Raw genomic sequence first — 27,452 nt, forward strand, 5'->3', positions numbered from 1 at the left:
ATATGTCTTTTGTAGGGAGTCATGTGTCTTTTGTAAGGAGTCATATGTCTTTTGTAGGGAGTCATATGTCTTTTGTAGGGAGTCATTTTTACAACATATTGATGTCAGATTTTTATTAATATATCAATTTTTTTATCTAAAAAATGTAATCTTGTTACTTTTAAATCATGTTTAGGTATTTATCCACGATATACACAATTGCTAATCTAATTAAATCTTAATGTCCAAAATATGTTATTTTATTTGGAGATACCTGATTGACATGGACTAAAAAAGCAAGTTCCATGTAATATTATAACTCTATACACATGACCAGCCAGACTCTAATCTGGTGTTGTTATAGCAGCGTAGAGCAATAACATTTCAATTGACCTGCAAACAGCAACAAACATTTCACTGAAGTTCATTCTGAAAGTCAAGTGGTGAGTGCTCAGCCTGTTGTCTTCACTTTGATAAGTTTTCGTTGTAAAAGGAATCTGTGAAGTTTGGGTTTAAAACTGAAGATCAAAACCAGATTATGTCAACGTAGCTATATCATGGAAAGTTACTGAAATCAATTATCATTAAACTGGAAGAGATACTTGTGTTTCAGAGGAAACCATTATGCTGCATGTACTCATTCTTACTGTCAAAAACCAACAACATGTTTTGGTTGAGCAATTCTTCACGAAAAGGCTGCTGTAATTGAGATAGTTTTTCATTCAATCTCATTCAAATCAGATCTTAGTTCTCGCTGCCGCTAAACAAACATCTGAGGACATCCCATTGCGGGTCACGCAGACCGACCTTTCAGTAATTCTCACCGACCAATGGAATTACCGACAAGAAGTCGACATTAGCCAATCAGAGGCTGTTTTCACGTGCTTTACGGCACTAATTTCAAATTGGTGACTACCAGTACGCTTTGAAACATATTTTGAGAAATTCTCACTTAAAAATTTGATACCTGAACAAAAGAACATTCCCGAATATATGGTCTTTAATGTATAGATTCAGGGGTTAAGCCCGTAACTATCGTTCGGAATACCCTGTTTTAAAGTTTTCGAGGTTGCATGATGAGAAATCACATTCCGACTGTCACTTTCATGATCCGGTAAGTGACGCTCTGATTGGTCAGAGATACATCAGAGATACATCAGATGCTGCCATCGAATCGACAGATGTACCACTACAGACTGTATTGAAAAAGGGTGAAAGATTACTTTGTGTTTTTAGGCAGCAATATGATGACTTGCCTAAATGTGAAGTAACCGATTCTTGACAGTGACTGACAGCAATTACAAGCACCCCACCAGTCAAGTTTGTAAACATAATTCTGTTTGGATGCCACAGAGAACTTGCCAGTAAAGCTGTTCTATTTTTAGACATTGGGTTTTAGACATCAGGCAAAGCTAATATTGGATGTATTTCATCATCAAGGAATATGTTCATTTCAAATATTAATATTCCGACAGTATAGAACAAATCAATTATTGATTTTAACAGACTGAATAAACTACATCCCGATTGACGCAAAGAAGAAATTATACTGCATATTTTCAACCAAAAATATGTCAAATACGCAGATTTTCTGCGTTAGGGCAAACCCTGTGTCTCCGGCTATGATATTACTGGAATATTGCTAAAAGTTGCATAAAACCATACTCACTCACTTATTCCTTTGGCCTTGTCAGAATGTGTACACAAAATGGCTTCATGTCCTTATAAAGATTATTTATAATATTGATAGTGTTATCAAATAACTCATTTGATATTGACAATATAAATTTATTCCCTGTCACATACAATCAAGTTCACATGTTGCCATGTTAATCTGTAAATAATCAAGTTTGGACCAGACAATCCTGTGATTTACATCATGATCGAGCATCAATTTGATGACAAGCACGAACCAAGTAAGGGAGCCTGACTACTCGATCCAGATATTTGCCTCTTACAAGCATAGTTGCCTCTTTCGACAAGTATGAGTTCTTGAAAACCAAGTCTAACCCGGATCTTCACAGGTCACAATACCAGAGCAATCACTTGGTAAAAAAATACAATTTCATGTTAAAAAGTGTAACATTTGAAAATCTTGGACGCAGGTTTTTGCTTCACCACTTTCTTCCATTGAAGGCAAGTACAAGATGGCTGTCACGATAGATAGTTGTATTGGAAATAGCATCTACTTCGTCCAACTGAAGGCCAACACAAGATGGCTGTTAGTATAGATAGTTGTATTGAAAATAGAACCTACTTCATCCCACTGAAGGCCAGCACAAGACGGCTGTCAGTATAGATAGTTGTATTGAAAATAGAACCTACTTCATCCCACTGAAGGCCAGTACAAGATGGATGTCAATATAGATAGTTGTATTGAAAATAGCACCTACTTCAGCCCACTGAAGGCCAACACAAGATGGCTGTCAGTATAGATAGTTGTATTGAAAATAGCATCTACTTCATCCCACTGAAGGCCAGCACAAGATGGCTGTCAGTATAGATAGTTGTATTGAAAATAGAACCTACTTCATCCCACTGAAGGCCAACGCAAGATGGCTGTCAATATAGATAGTTGTATTGAAAATAGAACCTACTTCATCCCACCGAAAGCCAACACAAGATGGATGTCAGTATAGATAGTTGTCAAGATGTCTGTCAGTACAGATAGTTGTATTGAAAATAGCACCTACTTCAGCCCACTGAAGGCCAACACAAGATGTCTGTCAGTATAGATAGTTGTATTGAAAATAGAACCTACTTCAACCCACTGAAGGCCAACACAAGATTGCCAGTAGTACTGAGGAAGTAGTTGATAGTTTCCGACATGAAGGTCTCCCTGTCGCCTCGGAATGTGGTCGTCTTCATGACTTGCCATTCACCGACAAACTGGAGCGAGAGGAATATTCACATTCAACATGATTCAACAATACATAAATGCATAACAGATTTCACCATACGATATCATACATGATACACCTACCCAATTATCGAGTCATGTTTTAATCAATTTTTGAAAAGGAATATTTATGAGCTTTTATTAACTCGACCTGAGACATTATTGAACTAGCAGATGCTTTTAGACCACTGTCATAAATCAAAGAGCTAATATAATAACACATGTCATCAGAAGATGACAAGCTCCTCCCCCAACCCCCCTGAAAATTCAACAAAAATAAGCGTATTCCTATCTAATCTGTCTGTCCATATACAAGACTAGTTATTGAGCTATCAAAACAATACCATGGAATTGGGATTTGGAAAAAGTTTTTCTATCTTTTTTCAGGTCTTTTGGAAAACATATGAGAACATATCACACAATTGGAATATGGCTTATGCTGTAATATGTTGCAATAGCAAGTGTAGTTATCAATAGTTACTGAAGTTATTATGAAATCTTATATATTGCAGCTTAAAAGAAATATAGATAAAAATGTTTGCAGTAAACGTTTCCCTTCTGTTACTTGGTCACCTTCACTGGTCAGTAGCTGTCCAGACAATCTTGTCTGAGCTGAGTCAATGTTAAAATTGTTGCCGTGGAAATGGAAAAAAAATAAAACTTAAAAAAATCCCTTAATAGCAAAAGGCATATGTTGACAACCCAGTTTTTAAGTGTGGAACATTTCATGAAAGAATAATATGTATTAGTTTTACAGATATGGTCCGGACGAACACACAACTATGAACAGAGTCAGGGTTAAATTTGTTGCCGTGAAAAAGGAAAAAATAGAAATTATATAAATCCCTACAGATCAAAATCCACCAGTTGACAATCTGAGTTTCATGAGTTTCATGAAAGAATTTCTACCTCGTATTCGGTTAAGAGACATGATGTGGACAGACAGACAGACAGACAGACAGACGAGCTGATTACTATATCCCCCCCGCATTATATACTGAAGGGATAAAAAGCCTAAATTAGCCCATGGTGTGAGTTCATAGGAACAACCTTTTATTCCATGCAAAAACAGTTAACGTATTGTAAAGGAAGCATCGAATGAAGTGTACATTATCATTAACATCATAGGTTACATGTGTCATTATTTATGTGAACAACAACATAACCAAGTACAAGTTAACTAGTAATGAACAAAGCGTTCAGTGGAAATGTGTATATGTGAGATGTGCTGAACCCCCTGAGGGGGGGCTACTGGTGAGGGTTAGCCTGGGGATGGAGGGAGAGATTAGGCTGGGGGTAGGTGGATGAGGATCTGATACTGGGATGGGCCTGTGAGATTCTGGTCGGGGATATCTGTGAAGTTATTAGATATAACCTACATACCTGGCTGCTGTTGAAGTCTGGCTGCAGCTGGGCCCTTGCAGCATCACACAGGTAAGCTGGGGACACCTCTGACAGGGGCAGGTGAGGAGAGGCATGGGAGGGAGGATCTGGTGGGAGGGAGGGGGGATTGAGTCCTGGTTGGGTGTCTGACGAAGTGTGAGTCAGTCGGGGCGGATGTGGAGGCTGGGGTGGATAGGGAGGTAAGTTATATGAGGGGCTTGTGGTGGAATGATTTACATGGGGTTGTGGAATATTGGGTAGTGGTTTATGGGGTGAGTATGGCACTTGGAGGGGTGGGGGTGGCACTTTGGGGGGTTGGGGGAGGTGGTTTGAGGTGCTGGTGTTGGTCTTGTCAGATGACATTCGGGGAGATGGTCGATGTGGGGGGTGAGGAGGGGGTGGGGGTGGCAGGGTGTTGGCTTGGATCGTCGATGGTAAGGGGGAGGTATGGTTGAGTATTGGAAGGTTGGGTGGCTGTGGTGGGGGAGGGGGTGGCAGGGTAGTTGTGTTGGTGTTGGCTTGGATCGTCGATGGTAAGGGGGAGGTATGGTTGAGTATTGGAGGGTTGGGTGGCTGTGGTGGGGGTGGGGGTAGCTGGGTAGTTGTGTTGGTGTTGGCTTGCATCGTTGATGGTAAGGGGGAGGTATGGTTGAGTATTGGAGGGTTGGGTGGCTGTGGTGGGGGTGTGGGTAAGAGGAGTGAATCAGTGGAGTTTACCTGGCTGGCATTAAAGTTGGCCTGAACCCTTGTCCGCTCCACCTGGCACATGTAGTCCTGGTTTACACCTGGCGAAATATACAGGTGAGTAGTCAGTGAAGACACAGAAACATAGGTGAGATAGTAAGTGTGGTAGGGAGGTGGTGAGTGAGTAAGTGAGTGAGTGAGTGAGTGAGTGAGTGAGTGAGTGAGTGAGTGAGTGATGGAGTGAGTGAGTGATGGAGTGACAGAGGGACAGAGTGTATAATGCCACTGTCAGTAATTTACCAAGCATATCATGGCAGCCTGTGAATAAAATTGTTTATCCAGACCCCTCCAGACCCAGGTAATCAAAGGGACCACATGATTGTCAACCAAACATTTTCTTAATCCAGACAGTTTCACCAAGACAGGCACCATCAGGGAGAATATCAATGAGCACTAAGACACATAGTCAGACTGACTACTTGGTCAGGTTTAGTCACTTCTCACATCAAGCAACAGAGTGATGGGGACGTGTTACAACCTGGGTCCCCAAGGGGCATCAAGTAACAGAGTGATTGGGACCTGTTACAATCTGGGTCCCCAAGAGGCATCAAGTAACAGAGTGATGGGGACCTGTTACAACCTGGGTCCCCAAGGGGCATCAAGTAACAGAGTGATGGGGACCTGTTACAACCAGGGTCCCCAAGGGGCATCAAGCAACAGAGTGATGGGGACCTGTTACAACCTGGGTCCCCAAGAGGCATCACGTAACAGAGTGATGGGGACCTGTTACAACCTGGGTCCCCAAGAGGCATCAAGTAACAGAGTGATAGGGACCTGTTCTAACCTGGTCCCCAAGGGGCATCAAGTAACAGAGTGATGGGGACCTGTTACAATCTGGGTCCCCAAGAGGCATCAAGTAACAGAGTGATGGGGACCTGTTACAATCTGGGTCCCCAAGGGGCATCAAGTAACAGAGTGATGGGGGCCTGTTTTAACCTGGGTCCCCAAGAGGCATCAAGTAACAGAGTGATAGGGACCTGTTACAACCTGGGTCCCCAAGAGGCATCAAGTAACAGAGTGATGGGGACCTGTTACAACCTGGGTCCCAAAGGGGCATCAAGTAACAGAGTGATGGGGACCTGTTACAACCTGGGTCCCCAAGGGGCATCAAGTAACAGAGTGATGGGGACCTGTTACAACCTGGGTCCCCAAGGGGCATCAAGCAACAAAGTGATGGGGACCTGTTACAATCTGGGTCCCCAAGGGGCATCAAGTAACATTGTGATGGGGACCTGTTACAACCTGGGTCCCCAAGGGGCATCAAGCAATAGAGTGATGGGGACCTGTTCTCATCCATGACCCTCAGAAGCAATAGGAAACACAGAGATGGCAGTTGGAACCTCTTCTGACCTGGGTTCCCAAGAGGCATCAAGTAACAGAGTGATTGGGACCTGTTCTCATCTATGCCCATTAGAGGCAACAGGAAATACAGTGATAGGGAGTTGGGACCTGTTCTGACCTGGGTCACCAAGAGGCATCAAGTAACAGAGTGACTGGGACCTGTTCTCATCCATGACCCTTAGAAGCAACTGGAAATACAGTGATAGGGAGTTGGGACCTGTTCTGACCTGGGTCCCCAAGAGGCATCAAGTGACAGAGTAACTGTACTGTTTTGCACAAAAAAGGATACTAATCTTACAGTTTGTACCTTTAATATCAGATTGATCTGCCTCTGGGACTGTTAAATCAAGTTAATCAATATTACCATTAGTGTCATATCCCACTGACTTGAGGTAGCCCTCCGGGAACTCACAGCGACCTGGGGAGAGATGTTAATGGTCAGGATCACGTCAGGAACACTACAACAACAACACAACTGCAACACACCTCCAACATTGTTATGTTAGGGGATGTTTGCACTGACAAATATGCTTGTATAATAACTGCACTATTGTGTTACAGCTAAAATAACTGGACACTTAATTTAAAGGTATAATAACTGCACTATTGTTGTATAGGTATAATAACTGCACTGTTGTATTATAGCTATAATAACTGCAGTCTTAATTTATAGGTATAATAACTGCACTATTGTTTCATAGGTGTAAAAACTGCACTATTGTTGTATAGGTGTAATAACTGCACTATTGTTTAAAAGGTAAAATAACTGCACTTTTGTTTAAAAGGTATAAAACTGCACTATTTTTGGTAAGTATAATAACTGCACTATTGTTTAATAGGTAAAATAACTGTGCTATTGTTCTATAGTTATGATAACTGCACAATCGTTTTGTAGGTATTATAACAGCACTATTGTTTAATAGGTAAAATAACTGCACTTTTGTTTAATAGGTATTAACACTGCACTATTTTTGGTAGGTATAATAACTGCACTATTGTTTAATAGGTAAAATAACTGCACTTTTGTTTAATAGGTATTAACACTGCACTATTTTTGGTAGGTATTATAACAGCACTATTGTTTAATAGGTAAAATAACTGCACTTTTGTTTAATAGGTATTAACACTGCACTATTTTTGGTAGGTATAATAACTGCACTATTGTTTAATAGGTAAAATAACTGCACTTTTGTTTAATAGGAAATAAAAACTGCACTTTTTATTGTAGGTATAATAACTGCACTATTGTTTTGTAGGTATAATAACTGCACTATTGTTTTGGAGGTATAATAACTGCACTTTTGTTGTATAGGTATAATAACTGCACTATTGTGTTATAGGTATAATAACTGAACTATTCCCATTTGCTATAGAAGTATCTTATTAAAATCAGACCTTATCACTACCAAGAAAGATCTGAGGACATCCCATTACGGGTCAAGTCAGAATGACCTTTCATCTGACCAATCAGAGTGTGGCTTACCAGATTGTGAAATTGTCAGAATGTGTTTTCAGATCATGAAATGGTTAACATGGATTATTCCAAACGACAGTTAAAGGCTGCACAACTGACTCCATCAAAATTATCATCTATTTCTCACTATACATTGAAGATTTGAACGGGGGTGCCCGCACTGTCAATCTATTAGACATGTTCTTTTGTTCAGTTTTCAAATTTTAAATTGAAAATTTCATCAAAACAATTTCAGAGTGTACTCTGGAATGAAAGTCGCCAGTTTGAAACTAGTGCTGTATAGCTCAAGAAGGCTGCTTTTGAATTGGCTAATGTTGACTTCTCGTTAGTTATTTCATTGGTCAGCCAATGTTTGTCAAAGGTCGTTCCAACGTGACCTGTAATGGGATGTCCTCAGATCTTTGTTTAGTGGTAGCTGGAGCTAAGATTTAATTTTAATAAGATTGAGGTGTATTTTTTCTTTATGACAGTAAGTTACTGGAATCGTCTGTTTGCTCAATGTCATCTAGACAAATAATAACGTTGATATTTCAAGAACATGATCTACAGTCCTCATACCTCCAGGGAATTTCCCAGAAATGATGTGTGTATCAACTCTTTAGCTTGTGAACTACAACTCTCTAGTTTACCCAGATAATGTCAAAATGATTGAGTTCACTTTGTCTGACCTTAGCTGCACAACATTTGGAGACCCTGACAGAGAAGAAATGATGAAATACTTTTCTTGGGAAACCGTTCTATCATCATGTTCAGTGCACCTAGTCCACACCAGCATCCATATATCTGCTCCACCACCCACACAACCACTCCACACATGCACTCACTCACTCACCCACATTTCCACCCCTTCCCCCACTCACGTACATATCCGCTCACTTACCCACGCATCCACCCCCACCCACCCACTCCCCTACCAACACATCCAATCCCCTACCAACACATTACACCCCAACACAACCACCCACCCACCCACACCCTCATCCACTTCTTCTCTCCACCTACATCCAACCCGCTCCCTAACTAACACATCCAATCCCCTACCAACACATCACACCCCAACACCCCCACCCACACATCCTCCCCCACCCATCCACCAACACCCCCACCCACCCACACCCTCATCCACTTCTTCTCCCAACCTACATCCCACTCGCTCCCTAACCAACACATCCAATCCCCTACCAACACATTACACCCCAACACAACCACCCACCCACCCACACCCTCATCCACACATCCACTTCCTCTCCCCACCTACATCCAACCCGCTCCCTAATCAACACATCCAATCCCCTACCAACACATCACACCCCAACACCCCCACCCACACACCCACACCCTCATCCACTTCTTCTCCCAACCTACATCCCACTCGCTCCCTAACCAACACATCCAATCCCCTACCAACACATTACACCCCAACACCCCCACCCACACACCCACCCACCCACACCCTTATCCACACATCCACTTCTTCTCCCAACCTACATCCCACCCGCTCCCTAACCAACACATCCAATCCCCTACCAACACATTTCACCCCCATCCACACATCCACCCCCACCCATCCACCTACACCCTCGCCCTCACCCACACATCCACTTCCTCCCCCCACCTACATCCCACTCACACCTCCACCAACACATCCACCCCCACCCATCCACCCACACATCCACTCCACTACCCATGCATCCACTGCCCAATCCACCTGGCGTAGCCTAAATCACTCCCCACACACACATCCATTCCCCTGACCACATATCCACATCCACGGCCGACTCACACATCCACTCTACCACCCACACATCCACGCCCCACCAACACATCCACGCCCCACCAACACATCCACACCCCACCCACACATTCACTCCACCACCCACACATCCACACCCCACCCACACATCCATGCCCCACCCACACATCCATGCCCCACTCACACATTCACTCAACCACCCACACATCCACACCCCACCCACACATTCACACCCCACCAACACATCCATGCCCCACCCACACATCCACACCCCACCCACACATCCACACCCCACCCACACATCCATGCCCCACCCACACATCCACACCCCACCCACACATCCACACCCCACCCACACATCCACACCCCACCAACACATCCATGCCCCACCCACACATCCACACCCCACCCACACATCCACACCCCACCCACACATTCACACCCCACCAACACATCCATGCCCCACCCACACATCCACACCCCACCCACACATCCATGCCCCACCCACACATCCACACCCCACCCACACATCCACACCCCACCCACACATTCACACCCCACCCACACATCCATGCCCCACCCACACATCCACACCCCACCCACACCCCACCCACACATCCATGCCCTACCCACACATTCACTCAGTCACCCACACATACACACCCCACCAACACATCCATGCCCCACCCACACATCCACACCCCACCCACACATCCATGCCCCACCCACACATCCACAACCCACCCACACATCCACACCCCACCCACATATCCATGCCCTAAACCACACATTCACTCCGCCACCCACACATACACACCCCACCCACACATCCACCAACACAACCATGCCCCACCCACACATCCACACCCCACCCACACATCCACACCCCACCCACACATCCACACCCAACCCTCCAAGACAACCCACCTGGTGTCGCCTCAATCATGTCCTCAACATCAACACAAAGATTGGACACGATCTGCTCCAATTCTGCCATCTTGGATGTGGGTATCGGAAACTGCTTTGTGATAATTTCTACGTGCAGGTTTTCCTTCTGGCAATGGCCGCTGACATCCACCTCGCGACACATGTACAGCACTGCATTGGTGTAGTCCGTGAAAACAAACTGGAACAATTCTGAAAAATATGTTCAAATCCACATTTACGTCAATAAGTATGGACACAAGGAGGAAATTTGTATTTTCTTGTCAAATCATATGGTTAGCTCATAAAGGAGTCAACATAAGAAAATGCTTGTGTAGCAGGGCATCCAACAGATGGCATCCTTACCTTGTCAGTTTGCTGACGGGGTTAACCTCTTTGGTCATGTGGACCTCGGATCAGAAGGTCTGTGGTTCGAATCCCATCACAGGACTGGGAAATTTCATGGCCGCTACACTTTCACTCCAGTAACTGACACCGTATTGGATGTACCCTATATGTGTGTGCTCACAGCGGACAAACCAAAACCCCGCATTTCTAACTGAGAAGAATTTGTAACACGAACAGAAAATGTAGTACCATGAATAAAGATTGATTGATCTGAGAAGAACCATTCATAAGGTGATGTGAACTGTGGTTCAACAATGGCTTGCAGCAGGATGCGCATCGGATTCAGCTACCACCAATCACAGTTGTGCTTCAAGTCTTGTTCTTGAATGGACACTCTATTTCTAACTCTACTGTACACCTGCTGAGCCCCAGTCACCCTCTCCTCAATCACAAGTATCTCATAATTTCACATTAAACAAATGCTGCCACTGTGCTCGAGATGAAGTCAGACTGCCGTCAACATTAAATTATATTTTCGGGATGAACACTGAGAACAAAAAACTGAAGATGTCCAAGAAGAGCTTCCTTGGTCTGGCAATTTTAGATGAATGGATGTGTCCAGAGTCAAAATGCATGATTAGGGAATTTAAGGGCAAGGTCAAAATACAAAAGTAAAAATAAGGTAAAAATTTAAATATTGCAAAAAATAGAAGATATGTGTTGAGTGCCACTACTAAATAATTAAATTTTCCTTGTGTTCATTGTAATTCCTGCATTCTGATTAGCTGAATTTGTCACGTGTTATTGCATTTATTTCCCAATAAATGTAAAAAATTAAGCCATTCCCACCGAAGCGGACAACTTTTATTACTGCGGAATGTTGGGGAATCCCAATATTGCAGTGGAGGAAATTCCCTTTCTGTTTACATGTATCATCTTTAGTGAAACCCATGCATATTCATTGCCCAAACTAGCCTTTGATACCGAAAGCCGAGAAGGAATGAAACAGCAAACGTGCATACACGTTCACCTGATTTTTTCAGTTGGCCTCGGTTCCACAAATTTCCTGTCTTCGGGTTTCATTTCTCACCTGCATTTTTCCAACTGTGTCTTCCCGTACTCAGGGAACTAATGTTTGAATCTGGCCATAACTGACCGTTTCATTTGAAACAGCGGCCTTCTCCCAGATATATTTGTTCCAGTTTGTTATAGTCTGACTGTTGCAGTTCTTCTCGCCCCTTGCCTTGATTGACAGGTCCTGTGAACTTTGTTTTGATCCTACTCTCCATTGATTGGCTACTGACTGTGTAGGCATGTCAAGTTATATGCATAAATTATACAATCACCTGATTCATGTATGTCACAAAACCGTATGTATTCCTACACCAGAAATGTTGATTAATCTTGTCCTTTTTGTTTGGTTTAATATATACAACTGTTTTTGGCTAAACTATTGTAGATAAAGGTTTGAGTTGTCAAATTTTAATACAAGGATTGACTGTGAATTCTATTCGGTTCATTGAGGTATGAATCGAAAAACCGATGTGCAAACTTTTCAAAGAATCCACTACGCATATTTACACAGTTTGCACATAGGTTTTTCACAGTCAGTCCTTAACTAACTAAATTCCAAATTTCTTTTTACTTTTTAACCTAAAATGGCTGAGTAATAGCCATAAAATGTTTCATCAATATGGCTGCCATCCTAAATATTTATTTGAAACCTGTGAAGCTTCAGCCTCATTGGTCCAGTGGTTTCTTTGGAGAAGATGCTGACTGACATTAGGCTTATGTTTGTCTTCTGACACCGCTCTATTTACTTCATTTCTGAACCAAGCAAAGCAAGGAATAAACTTGGTAAAACATTCCTGACACGTGTCAATATGTTTACCTCAAGCAAGTATCACAGAGAGTACAGATATACAGTAAAAAAGTATGAGACACACACAAATAACTTAAATTTTTCAAAATTGTAAGAGATATTAGTTCCTAGTAATAGCTGTATGATAATAACGAACTGATTGGGAACACTACAACCGGTATTAAAATATAACAGTAGATACTACGACCACCAATCATCTTGATGAATGATTGGGGTAAAATGGGAAATATCAGTCAGTATTGTGTAAAACCGTCACGATTTGTCAAACATTCATTCATGTGACAAGGCATACTGCGTTTGAGACTCCCAATGGTGATTTCAGAGAGTCTGTCTCGACACTTCTCTTGCAGTGCCTGGCCAAGTTCAGCCAACATGGTCGGCGGCCTATGACGATGCACACGTCTGCCTATCATGTCCTAGACATGTTCAATTGGCGAAAGGTCTGGGATCATTGCTGGTCATGGCATTTTATGGATGCTGCGCTGCTGGATGTGAGCATTGACGAATTGTGCACAGTGAGCACAGGTTGTCATTCTAAAAGACAAAACGTCAACCCACAGGCTAGCAAACCAGACAACAAAGGGAGTCAGTATGTTGTCCCGACAGTGCTGTCCATTGAGCATGGAGATTGGCTGAATGTAAATGACTTTTAATTGTCTGACCCGTTACGCGTACTCCAGTCGTCTTATGAGAGTTTGCAGCAATTTGATTTGCCGTCTGTGCTTGATTTTGTAGAGCCTGGTTTAGGATCAATGATCCTGTAATCTTGTCATTAACATGGGATGCCCTGAACTGGGTCAATCGTCAACATTTTGGGTTTGTTAGTACCTGTTCCATAGTCTGCCAATCACAAACTGTGAAGCATTGAATGTATTGAGCATGTCCCTCAGTGATGTGGATTTTGCACTATACAAATAGCCTTTATTATTAATAAAGTAAAAATTATTATTATTATTATTATTATTGTTTTTTTTGTTTTTTTAAATTATTATTATAATTATTGCTATTATTATTTGGCACTGTACGCTGAATTCTGCCAGTTTCCAGCATGCCAATAGCTTGTAGATGCTCCTCATGTTGCAGATGACGTATCGCATACACAAACAATGAATTAAATCAAATAAATCACAATTGTATGATAAGCAGAATAAGAAAAGATTGATAGAAATAATGGTCAACAGAGAAATCAGGAATGACACTGAGCCCATGTGTGGCATGAGGCACGTGCAAACTATAGCATGAGTTTTGGTGTTAAGGTTCACAGACAAAAATGCTCTTGCACAGGATGTTTGTCGTCAACACCTATCTTTGTTCTAATACTTAGTATTAACATTAATATTTCATGATTCCCTACTTATCTTTAGAGTATATATGCCTCTATATCTCCGGTAATAGTGGACATATTTATTTACCCTTTATAGTTATACCTCTATATCCCCGGTAATAGTGGACATATTTATTTACCCTTTATAGTTATACCTCTATATCCCCGGTAATAGTGGACATATTTATTTACCCTTTATAGTTATACCTCTATATCCCCGGTAATAGTGGACATATTTATTTACCCTTTATAGTTATACCTCTATATCCCCGGTAATAGTGGACATATTTATTTACCCTTTATAGTTATACCTCTATATCCCCGGTAATAGTGGACATATTTATTTACCCTTTATAGTTATACCTCTATATCCCCGGTAATAGTGGACATATTTACTTACCCTTTATAGTTATACCTCTATATCCCCGGTAATAGTGGCCATATTTACTTACCCTTTATAGTTATACCTCTATATCCCCGGTAATAGTGGACATATTTATTTACCCTTTATAGTTATACCTCTATATCCCCGGTAATAGTGGACATATTTATTTACCCTTTATAGTTATACCTCTATATCCCCGGTAATAGTGGACATATTTATTTACCCTTTATAGTTATACCTCTATATCCCCGGTAATAGTGGACATATTTATTTACCCTTTATAGTTATACCTCTATATCCCCGGTAATAGTGGACATATTTACTTACCCTTTATAGTTATACCTCTATATCCCCGGTAATAGTGGACATATTTATTTATCCTTTATAGTTATGGAAAAGGAAGGTCTATATATATATACCTCTATATTCCCGGTAACTGTGGACATATTCACCTCTATATTCCTGGTAAGTGTAGATATATTTACCTCTATATTCCTGGTAAGTGTGGATATATTTACCTCTATATTCCTGGAAGTGTAGATATATTTACCTCTATATTCCTGGAAAGTGTGGATATATTTACGTCTAGATTCCTGGAAAGTGTGTCTATATTTACCTCTATAATCCTGGTAAGTGTAGATATAGTTACCTCTATATTCCTGGTAAGTGTGGATATATTTACCTCTAAATTCCTGGTAAGTGTAGATATAGTTACCTCTATATTCCTGGAAAGTGTGGACATATTTACCTCTATATTCCTGGTAAGTGTATAAATATTTACGTCTATATTCCTGGAAAGTGTGGATATATTTACCTCCATAATCCTGGTAAGTTTGTATAGACTTACCTCTGTATTCCTGGTAAGAGTGGATATATTTTCCCGGAGATTCTTGTTCTAGTAGGAAGACCCCTGGATCAGAACACACATTGTTGTTCTGCCTAGAACACAAGTCAAAAGATCATCACTTTTTTAAGCTATTGATTTTCGAAGCAGACTGTCCTTTTTTTCCACAAAAATCATGTTATGTTGTCTCAATGGCATCAAAGTATTTAACTCACGAAATGTAGGCACTGGACAGCGATCCTCCTCCATTGATGAAGAACTGCATCGTCCAAGACCTGTAGGTCTGGTCGCCATAGTAATACGGAGTAGTTTTCACACGATGCCAGGTGCCCAGAAACTGGTACAACATCAACTTAGCATCAGCATCATAACATCGCATCACATCCCATCACATAACATCAGAATCACATCACATCACATGACATCAGAATCATATCACATCATATAACATCAGAATCACATCACATCACATAACATCAGAATCGCATCACATCACATAACATCAGAATCGCATCACATCACATAACATCAGAATCACATCACATCACATAACATCAGAATCACATCACATCACATAACATCAGAATCGCATCACATCACATCACATAACATCAGAATCACATCACATCAGAATCGCATTACTTCACATCACATCAGAATCACATCACATCACATAACATCAGAATCACATCACATCACATAACATCAGAATCATATCACATCACATAACATCAGAATCGCATCACATCACATAACATCAGAATCGCATTACATCACATCACATCAGAATCACATCACATCACATCACATCAGAATCACATCACATCACATAACATCAGAATCACATCACATCACATAACATCAGAATCACATCACATCACATAACATCAGTATCAGATAACATAACATCAGAATCACATCACATCACATCATATCACACTGGAATCACATCGCATCATTATCACATCGCATTACATCAGTATCACATCACATCACACTGGAATCACATCGCATCATTATCACATCACATCACATCACATCACATCACATCACATCACATCACATCACATCACATCACATCACATCACATCACATCACATCACATCACATCACATCACATCACATTGTGTCGCATTGCATTGCCGGGACCACCAGTTCCTTGTCCTCCTCTAATGTAGACTGACTTTGCTCCTTGGAATTACAAATCATCGCACAATTATCAGAGAGCCCAATTATTCCCAAGACTCTGTAGTCTGTATTATTATCTGGTGTGAATGCTGTGAAAACAGCTAAATAGATACTTTCATTGGGTCTCAGATAACTTCTTTATTTATCCTCAATTGATTTTCCATAACGAGAATTGTTGGCGTGGAGGAGAAGTAACTACATTTTCTGGGTCCCCCGAGTCTCCCCATGTTCACAAGCTGAGCGTGTCTCAGGACAGGAACACAGATACTGATCAGATACTACACAAATACTGATCAGATACTTCACAAATATTGATCAGATACTTCACAAATACTGATCAGATACTACACAAATACTGATCAGATACTACACAAATACTGATCAGATACTACACAAATACTGATCAGATAGTACACAAATACTGATCAGATACTACACAAATACTGATCAGATACCACACAAATACTGATCAGATACCACACAAATACTGATCAGATACCACATAGAGACTGATCAGATACTACACAGAGACTGATCAGATACTACACAGATACTGATCAGATACTACACAAATACTGATCAGATACCACATAGAGACTGATCAGATACTACACAGATACTGATCAGCTACTACACAGAGACTGATCAGATACTACACAGATACTACACAGATACTGATCAGATACTACACAGAGACTGATCAGATACTATACAGAGACTGATCAGATACTACACAGAGACTGATCAGACACTACACAGAGACTGATCAGATAATACACAGATGCTGATCAGATACTATACAGACACTGATCAGATACTACACAGAGGCTGATCAGATACTACACAGAGACTGATCAGATACTACACAGAGACTGATCAGATACTATACAGAGACTGATCAGATACTACACAGAGACTGATCAGATACTACACAGAGACTGATCAGATAATACACAGATGCTGATCAGATACTATACAGACACTGATCAGATACTACACAGAGGCTGATCAGATACTATACAGAGACTGATCAGATACTACACTGGGACTGATCAGATACTACACAGAGACTGATCAGATACTACACAAATACTGATCAGATACTACACAGAGACTGATCAGATACTACACAAATACTGATCAGATACTACATAGAGACTGATCAGATACTATACAGAGACTGATCAGATACTACACAAATACTGATCAGATACCACTCCTGCACACATGGTAACCATCACACCCACCTGCACACATGGTAACCATCACACCCACCTGCACAAAAGGTAACCATCACACCCACCTGCACACACAGTAACCATCACACCCACCTGCACACATGGTAACCAGCACACCCACCTGCACACATGGCAACCATCACACCCACCTGCACACACGGTAACCATCACACCCACCTGCACACACGGTAACCAGCACACCCACCTGCACACATGGCAACCATCTCACCCACCTGCACACACGGTAACCAGCACACCCACCTGCACACATGGTAACCATCACACCCACCTGCACACAAGGTAACCATTTCACCCACCTGCACACAAGGTAACCATCTCACCCACCTGCAGACATGGTAACCATCTCACCCACCTGCACACATGGTAACCATCTCACCCACCTGCAGCCATGGTAACCAGCACATCCACCTGCACACAGGGTAACCAGCACACCCACCTGCACACATGGCAACCATCTCACCCACCTGCACACATGGTAACTATCTCACCCACCTGCAGACATGGCAAGCATCTCACCCACCTGCACCCATGGTAACCATCTCACCCACCTGCACACAAGGTAACCATCTCACCCACCTGCACCCATGGTAACCAGCACACCCGGTAACCATCTCACCCACCTGCACACATGGTAACCATCTCACCCACCTGCACACATGGTAACCATCTCACCCACCTGCTCCCATGGTAACCAGCACACCCACCTGCACACATGGTAACCAGCACACCCACCTGCAGACATGGCAACCTCTCACCCACCTGCACCCATGGTAACCAGCACACCCACCTGCACACACGGTAACCAGCACAACCACCTGCACACATGGCAACCATCTCACCCACCTGCACCCATGGTAATAACCTCTGTAGACTTACATCATAAACATTGAATTCTTCTTGCACTCGCCTGCGAGCTTGGTCACAATGGCTGGTCCCTACATCTGTTAACAAAATTATCTGGGTAATTCTTCAGGGCAATCACAAAATAAGTTAACATGATATTAGGGACCACCTATTTAATATTCAGGGGCCTCGGATAGTCAACTATTTATTTCAGGCCATGGACAATTAATACAATGAAGGTACTTTCAAAACAAGTGCAACAGGAAATGTTTACAGGATCAGAGATTGATAGCAAATTGAAATCCAAAAGTTTTCTGATGTATAATTTATGTTTTGTTCATAACAAATTGTGACTATTGAAACTTTCGATTATCATGCATATTATTGACATACCTGTAGAGTTTTTAATATCTATTGATATAGTACAATTACAGGGCAATGATTGCATTGATTGATAGTTCGATATATGGTTACGCTCCTACAGACTTTTAGTATCCATCATTTTCAGAAACAGATAAAAAATTATTAAAATCACAGGGCCCCTTAGAATATGAAATTGTGTGCCCTTTACTGCCCTTGCTAGATAGTGTTGTCACCTGCGCTGTGTAAAACTAGATCTGTCAATACTGACTAGTGATGGAGGAATGATATATCAGTGGAAGCTGGATTGTGTGAGTGAGTGAGTTGGGTATAACACCACGTCGAACAGTATTTCAGTTATATCACGGCGTGTCAGTCTCTAGCCTTGCACAAGTCTCAAGGCAATAATTATTAGTTTAAATCATAATTTCAAGAATAATATAAATAATAAGAACAAGTTGTCCACATATCCAGACTTGCCTATAGACTTGACAAAGGGTCACAACAGCAAGTTGTGCCTTTGACCACTGGGTCAAGCATGCCCCCTTATCCAAGGAAGAGTTCCTCCCTCAGTCAGAGGGGCCTAGTTTCGGGATCAAGTGCCAACTGGAGCAATAAAGATGGTGGAAACCATAGATTGCCATAAAATACTGCTACAGAATGCCTTGTGACATCAGAGACTCAGTATTGAGAATGTCAGTGTGTATTACCATCGGCTGGATCACCCACAGACTCCAGGAAGCCCTCAGGGAACGCACAGAGACCTGGGGACAGAAGAAATATCAGAGTGTACTTGCTTGTACCCAGGACCTTGCACCTCAGTACCTTGCACCCTAGTACCATGTACCCCAGAACGTTGTACCCCAGGACCATGTACCCCAGTACCTTGTACCCAGTACCATGTACCCCAGTACATTACACCCAGTACCATGTACCCCAGTACCTTGCACCCCAGTACCTTGTACCACAGGACCATGTACCAAGTACCACAGGACCATGTACCCCAGTACCTTGTACCCAGTACCATGTACCCCAGTACATCACACCCAGTACCATGTACCCCAGTACCTTGCACCAAGTACCTTGTACCCCAGTACCATGTACCCCAGTACCTTGCACCCAGTACCTTTTATCCCAGGACCATGTACCCCAGTACCTTGTACACCAGGACCTTGTATCCCAGTACCTTGTACCCAATACCATGTACCCCAGGACCTTGAACCAAGTACCATGTACCCCAGTACCTTGCACCCAGTACCTTGTACCCCAGGACCATGTACCCCTCTACCATGTACCCCAGGACTTTGAACCCAGTACCTTGTTCCCCAGGACCTTGTATTCCAGTACCATGTACCCCAGTACCTTGCATCCAGTACCATGCACCCAGTACCTTATTCCCAAGTACCTTGCACCCAGTACCTTGCACCCAGTAGCTTGCACCCCAGTATCTTGCACCCAAGTACCTTGCACCCAGTATATGCACCCCAGTACCTTGCACCCCAGTACCATGTACCCCAGTAACATGTACCCCAGTAACATGCACCCAGGACCTTGCAACCCAGTACCTTGCACTCAGTATATGCACCCCAGTACCTTGCACCCCAGTACCATGCACCCAGTACCTTGCAACCCAGTACCATGTACCCCAGTACCTTGTACCCTGTACATGCACCCCAGTACCATGTACCCAGGACCTTGTTCCGGTAAACTGCACCCAGTACCATGTACCCAGGACCTTGTACCCCAGTACCTTGCACCCCAGTACCATGTTCCCCAGTACCTTGCACCCAGTACCTTGCACCCCATTACCTTGCACCCAGTACCATGTACCACAGTAGACTGCACTCCCAATGTTTGTCCCAGATCTTGCACACCTAGTCATTTGTGCTCTCCAATCTCCTCCCACCATCCCATCTCCATCTGGTGTAGCCTCAACCACTCCCCACACACATCCATTCCCCGAACCACATATCCACTCCCCACCCACACAACCTCTTCCCTACTTCCCCCATCCCCACCCCCTCCTCCTCTCCACTACCCACACATCCACACCAAAACCGACCTGGTGTCGCCTCAATCATGTCCTCAACATCAACACAAAGATTGGACACGATCTGCTCCAATTCGGCCATTTTGGATGTGGGTATCGGAAACTGCTTTGTAATAATTTCTATGTGCAGGTTTTCCTTCTGGCAATGGCCGCTGTCATCCACCTCGAGACACATGTACAGCACTGCATTGGTGTAGTCCGTGAAAACAAACTGGAACAATTCTGAAAAATATGTTGGAAACTACATTTACCACTATGAGACCCTAACCTGGCACAGATATTAACAGATCTTCATTCCTGATGTGGACTTATTTAGCTCTACAGTCCTGGCAAGTGTGGACAGACTTAACTCTATCTTCCTGTAAGAATGGATAGACAACCTCTATATTCCTGGTAAGTCGGAATAGATTTGCCATTACATTCCCCATAAGTGTTGATAGATTTACCTCTATATTCCTGGTAAGTGGGAATAGACTTGCCTCTACATTCCTGGTAAGTGTTGATAAATTTACCTCTATATTCCTGGAATGTATGGATAGACTTAACTCTATCTTCCTGTAGGAATGGATAGACTAACCTCTACATTCCTGGTAAGTGCGGATAGACGTACCTTTAATTCCCGGTAAGTGCGGATAGACTTACCATTACAATCCTGTTAAGTGTGGATAGACTTACCATTATATTCCCGGTAAGTGCGGATAGACTTACCATTACAATCCTGGTAAGTGTGGATAGACTTACCATTACAATCCTGGTAAGTGTGGATAGACGTACCTTCAATTCCTGGTAAGTGTTGACAGACTTATCTTTATATTCCTGTTAAGTGGGGTATAGACTTACCTCTAAACTTCCCATTGGTGGAAAAATATTTTCCTGGATATTCCTCAGTCAGCACACTGACCCCCGGTCCAGCACATGCATCAGCATTCTTACTGGAAAGTGAGTGAGTGAGTTGGGTTTTACGCATTCTTTGTTTCAATTGTTTGATAGGCATTTTCCTAGAATGTAGGTCATCTATTATATAGTCTTGCTTAACAACAGTATAAGAATCTATACAGAAATTTCAAGGCCTATTACAGTTTACTAAAAAAAGAGTCATCAGGAGACGACACAACCTCCCTAACCCTTTATGTTGCAATTTGGGAAATGAGTTTGGCGGTTTACACCCCACATTTGGTTCACTGCCACTGATGTTCAGTATTTTTCAACATCTCAAATCATCAAAAGGCACCAGTTCACAACTAGATCTGAATACCAAGTTTCATCCAGAAATATTCAACGGCTTTGAAGATCTGCTCTGGGAACCATGACCACCTTACTACTCTGGAACAATGATACAGAATACAACTGAACACACTACAGACAACACTACAGAATACTACAGAACATCACTCCTGAACACACTACAGAACAATACTACAGAACAATACTACAGAACAACACTACAGAGCAATGCTAAACAGAACAAAACTATTGAACACTACAGAACAACACTATTGAAACAACTATAGAACACAACAGAACAACCCTATTGAACAAGACTACAGAACAACACTTTAGAACAGACTACAGAACAACACCACAGAACAACACTACAGATCAACACTACAGAACCATCTTACAGAACACTATTGAACAGACTACAGAACAACACTATTGAGCAAGACTATAGAACTTACAGCTTTCCATGGTAGGCGCTAGAAAGTTGTCCATCTGTATTGAGGAAATACTTCACTGTTTCAGAGATGTATGTATTGTTGCCATAAAGATAGGGTATGGCCTTCACCCTCTGCCACTCTCCCAGGAGCTGTAGGATATAAACATGATAACATCAGGTAAAGGTAGGGTAAGGCCTTCACCTTCTGCCACTATCCTAGGACCTGTGTAATATAAACATGATAACAACAGGTAAAGGTAGAGTATGGCCTTCACCTTCTGCCACTCTCCTAGGACCTGTAGGATATGAACATGATAACATCAGGTAAAGGTAGGGTAAGGCCTTCACCCTCTGCCACTCTCCCAGAAGTTGTAGGATATAAACATGATAACATCAGGTAAAGGTAGAGTACGGCCATATCACTCTGCCACTCTCCCAGGATCTGTGTAATATAAACATGATAACATCAGGTAAAGGTAGGGTACGGCCTTCACCCTCTGCCACCCTTCCAAGGACCAGGATCGTCAATTTTTTGCTTCCTTGGTCCTTAATCTTGACATTATGAAGGTGTTCGCTTACATTTTTTTATTTACAACAAACTTAATTAAGTTGTAAATGCATTATTTAAATAATGTGATAAACATAACTTTCATATTTATAAACAATAGGATTAGACCTTCACCTTCTGCCAAGGAGCTGTAGGATATAAACATGATAACATCACCCTCATACTGCCTCTCTACAACCAGCAGTCACCTGATCTTATTTCTCTAAAAAATACAGCAATCTTGTGATGATATAACCCTGATACTGCCTCTCTATAACCTGCAATCATGTGATGATATAACCCTGATACTGCCTCTCTATAACCTGCAATCACATCATGTCATAACCCTGATACTGCCTCTTTCTAACCTGCAATCACATCATGTTATAACCCTGATACTGCCTCTTTCTAACCTGCAATCACGTCATGTTATTACCCTGATACTGTCTCTCTAAAAAACCCAATCATGTCATGGTATAACCCTCATACTGCCTCTCTATAACCTGCCATCACGTCATGGTATAACCCTGATACTGCCTCTCTATAACCTGCAATCACGTAATGTCATAACCCTGATACTGCCTCTTTCTAACCTGCAATCACGTAATGTCATAACTCTGATACTGCCTCTCTATAACCTGCAATCACGTCATGTTATAACCCTGATACTGCCACTTTCTAACCTGCAATCACGTAATGTCATAACCCTGATACTGCCTCTTTCTAACCTGCAATCACGTAATGTCATAACTCTGATACTGCCTCTCTATAACCTGCAATCACGTCATGTTATAACCCTGATACTGCCACTTTCTAACCTGCAATCACGTAATGTCATAACTGACGCTGCCTCTTTCTAACCTGCAATCACGTCAAGTTATAACCCTGATACTGCCTCTCTATAACCTGCAATCGTGTCATGTTATAACCTTGATATTGCCTCTTCCTAACCTGCAATCACGTCACTTTGAAACCCTGATACTGCCTCTTTCTAACCTGCAATCACGTCATGACATAACCCTGATACTGCCTCTTTCTAACCTGCAATCACGTCATGACATAACCCTGATACTGCCTCTTTCTAACCTGCAATCACGTCATGTTATAACCCTGACACTGCCTCTCTATAACCTGCAATCATGTGATGTTATAACCCTGATACTCCTTCTCTATAGCCTGCAATCATGTGATGTTATAACCCTGATATATAACCCTGATACTCCCTCTCTGTAACCCACAATCATGTGATGGTATAACCCTGATACTCCCTCTCTATAACCCACAATCATGTGATGGTATAACCCTGATACTCCCTCTCTGTAACCCACAATCATGTGATGGTATAACCCTGATACTCCCTCTCTGTAACCCACAATCATGTGATGGTATAACCCTGATACTCCCTCTCTGTAACCCACAATCATGTGATTGTATAACCCTGATACTCCCTCTCTGTAACCCACAATCATGTGATGGTATAACCCTGATACTCCCTCTCCGTAACCCACAATCATGTGATGGTATAACCCTGATACTCCCTCTCTGTAACCCACAATCATGTGATGGTATAACCCCGATACTCCCTCTCTGTAACCCACAATCATGTGATGGTATAACCCTGATACTCCCTCTCTGTAACTCACAATCATGTGATGGTATAACCCTGATACTCCCTCTCTGTAACCCACAATCATGTGATGGTATAACCCTGATAGTTCCCCTCTATAACCTGCAAGACAGTTTCATTTACATAAAACCTGACCTACAGTCTCCCCAAGGCAGTGGAATGATGTAATGTCTCCTGAACTCTTCGTGTTTGTTTTGCAGTTGAGAGACTTCATTATATTGCATGAGAATCAACGCTCCCGGCACAAGAAGTTTATAGCCAGTCCTTAGGGAATCAGTTTCCATGTCAATTCATGCACATTTAATCCTAACATCAATTTTAAAAGGATGCTTCCTCTTACAGCTCGTTTAATGTCACATACTCAAATTCAAAGTAAGGTTATGTTCTTGTAAGTTAATTAGAAAAGTCTTTTGAAATGCCATCACAAACAAGTCTCGAAGCCTTGATGTCAGTTTGGGGTTTAAAGGGGGGTCCTCCTCACCTCATGTGAGGTCACATGACCTGCATGTAATCAACAACAAAAAATCTTCAGAGGGAGCCCTGGATATCTTTTTCAGAAACACCAAACAGACAATTTATTTACCTTCTCTGGAGAAACAAGAGTCATCAGGAGATGACATATCCCCCTGGTCTGGTGCAATTCGGAAATAGAGTTTGGCTACTTATACCCCACATTTGGGTCAATGCCATTGGATAACTTTACTTCAGTGAAGAAAATAATAATGATGTTCAGATTTTTCAATATCCCAAATCATCAAAAGGCACCAGTTCACCACTTGACTGATTCATATAGCAAGTTTCATCTAGAAAAGGTTTAGGAGTTCCACTCTGGGAAGGGGCAGTCGGGTAGCCTAGTGGTTAAAGCGTTCGCTCGTCACGCCGAAGACCCGGGTTCGATTCCCGACATGTGTACAATGGGTGAAGCCCATTTCTGGTGTCCCCCGCCGTGATATTGCTGGACTATTGCTAAAAGCGGCGTAAAACCATATTCACTCACTCACTCACTCACTCTACCGTAGGTATCCAGGCACTAGTATCTGCTCAAATGCGGTTTTATTTGTTCCCCGACCACAGATCCGCTTGCATTCCACTTTTCATTCTCAACTCCACGGGGAGTATAGAACCCAAGCTGTATATCGGGTACCTGTTACGTGCTGTTGATATATTTGATATTATTATGGAATATTGCTATAAGCGGCGTAAAACAAAAAAACAAAATTTTAAAAATTTAAATCCCAAATCATCAAAAGGCACCAGTTCACGACTAGACTAATCAGTATAGCATTAGTTTCAACCAGATATAGTCAACAGTTTAGCTGTTTAGTTTAGTTCTGCTGTGATAACGGAAGGATGCTGATCGCTATACCCCACCATTTTGAAAACAGGGGGATAAATATACATGAACGTGTATCAAGACATTCACTGGACATTTTTCAGGCATTAATGAATCAAGATAATATTCATGGGCAGAATTATGTTTTGAAAGAATATTTAAACATCTCTACATTTGGAAACAATTTCCTCATTCTTGATATGTAAGAAGTGATTTCACAGTTAGGAGGGAGTAAGCTCTGTGAATAGCATAGCTATATTTCACCATCCCACATGATAAAACAGGAAGAAATCAAATGACTAATTTATTGTTGGCAATAGTCAAATTAATCAATTAAGTGATGGTGAGATTGTCCCCAGGGGTCTACCTCACGCATCATGGTGGCCTGGCTGTTGTTACATCATGTTTCTAAATCACTTTAAAGTGTTGAAAAACTATGATTAATTATATTAAAGATTCTGGGACAGTAACATCACACTAAAGAATGATCATAGCTTTAGTACTTTCTTTTCAGAATCCAATTTCCATAAAAAATATATTATAATTGTTTATCATTTTCTCTTTTTGAAAGAATTAGAGAAATTACATTTCTTCTTCAAACATTTACACAACATTTAGGAAATTTAGATGAAAAAAGAAAAATTAGAGTCTGGTAATTAAAGCCAGCATCCAAATCAAAGTTCACCAGTCATTCTGGGTTTACTTTCGGCTCTTGAGAGTCCTTGAACTCCTTCTTGTGACCTTGACACATATCGCCTTGTTACGTCTATTATCAACAACCCTGAGCTGTGGGGTGGAGTAAACTTACACCATTGACATTCAGTTCCCGCTGAACCTGAGTTCGAGCCTCTGCACACTGGTCTGCTGTCCTCTCTGTCAACAAGATGAAAGGATTGCTTCATAATCAATAGCCACCCAGACATACATACATTTCTGTACCAAATACAAAAACAGAATATACACATCCTTAGTGACTCATCCACCCTTTCAATCACTAAGCAAATACTTACTCACTCACCCACCTACCCACTCGCTTACCCCCCCACCTAGGTACCTAACTGCCCGGTCTCCCACCCATCCACACAAACACACACTCACTCACCCACCCACTCGCTCATTCACTCACCAACTCAGTCAATCGACCCACCCACCGACTCACTCACCAACTCAGTCTCTCACTCATTCTCTTAAAATTCTTCTTCAGTGAATTTTACATCAAGAAGACATACACCTTACAACATCAGCAGTGCTGTTACCTATTGATTTTTATCAATTTTATTGATCTATAATTCATCTGTTTGTTATGTC

The 27,452-nt window shown here is 42.0% G+C and overlaps 1 protein-coding gene across 1 annotated transcript in view; it reads right to left on the bottom strand.

Annotated features, from left to right (window-relative positions):
• The window catches only part of LOC139459584 (uncharacterized), a 185,452-nt gene that overhangs the window by 89,062 nt on the left and 68,938 nt on the right, over positions 1 to 27,452 (bottom strand). Inside the window, exons 13-24 of the mRNA XM_071241138.1 lie at positions 26,953 to 27,017; positions 22,660 to 22,787; positions 21,821 to 21,912; positions 20,993 to 21,202; positions 19,641 to 19,694; positions 18,604 to 18,668; positions 15,496 to 15,617; positions 15,284 to 15,375; positions 10,501 to 10,710; positions 6,711 to 6,764; positions 4,979 to 5,046; positions 2,741 to 2,868 (exon numbers count right to left, since the gene is read on the bottom strand). Coding sequence (XP_071097239.1) covers positions 2,741 to 2,868; positions 4,979 to 5,046; positions 6,711 to 6,764; positions 10,501 to 10,710; positions 15,284 to 15,375; positions 15,496 to 15,617; positions 18,604 to 18,668; positions 19,641 to 19,694; positions 20,993 to 21,202; positions 21,821 to 21,912; positions 22,660 to 22,787; positions 26,953 to 27,017 — 1,288 coding nt within the window. The remainder of the gene's footprint in view (positions 1 to 2,740; positions 2,869 to 4,978; positions 5,047 to 6,710; positions 6,765 to 10,500; positions 10,711 to 15,283; positions 15,376 to 15,495; positions 15,618 to 18,603; positions 18,669 to 19,640; positions 19,695 to 20,992; positions 21,203 to 21,820; positions 21,913 to 22,659; positions 22,788 to 26,952; positions 27,018 to 27,452) is intronic.

The sequence above is a fragment of the Haliotis cracherodii genome, unplaced genomic scaffold, assembly GCF_022045235.1.
Source record: "Haliotis cracherodii isolate W230 unplaced genomic scaffold, xgHalCrac1.p SCAF_13, whole genome shotgun sequence".
NCBI classification, from domain to species: domain Eukaryota; kingdom Metazoa; phylum Mollusca; class Gastropoda; order Lepetellida; family Haliotidae; genus Haliotis; species Haliotis cracherodii.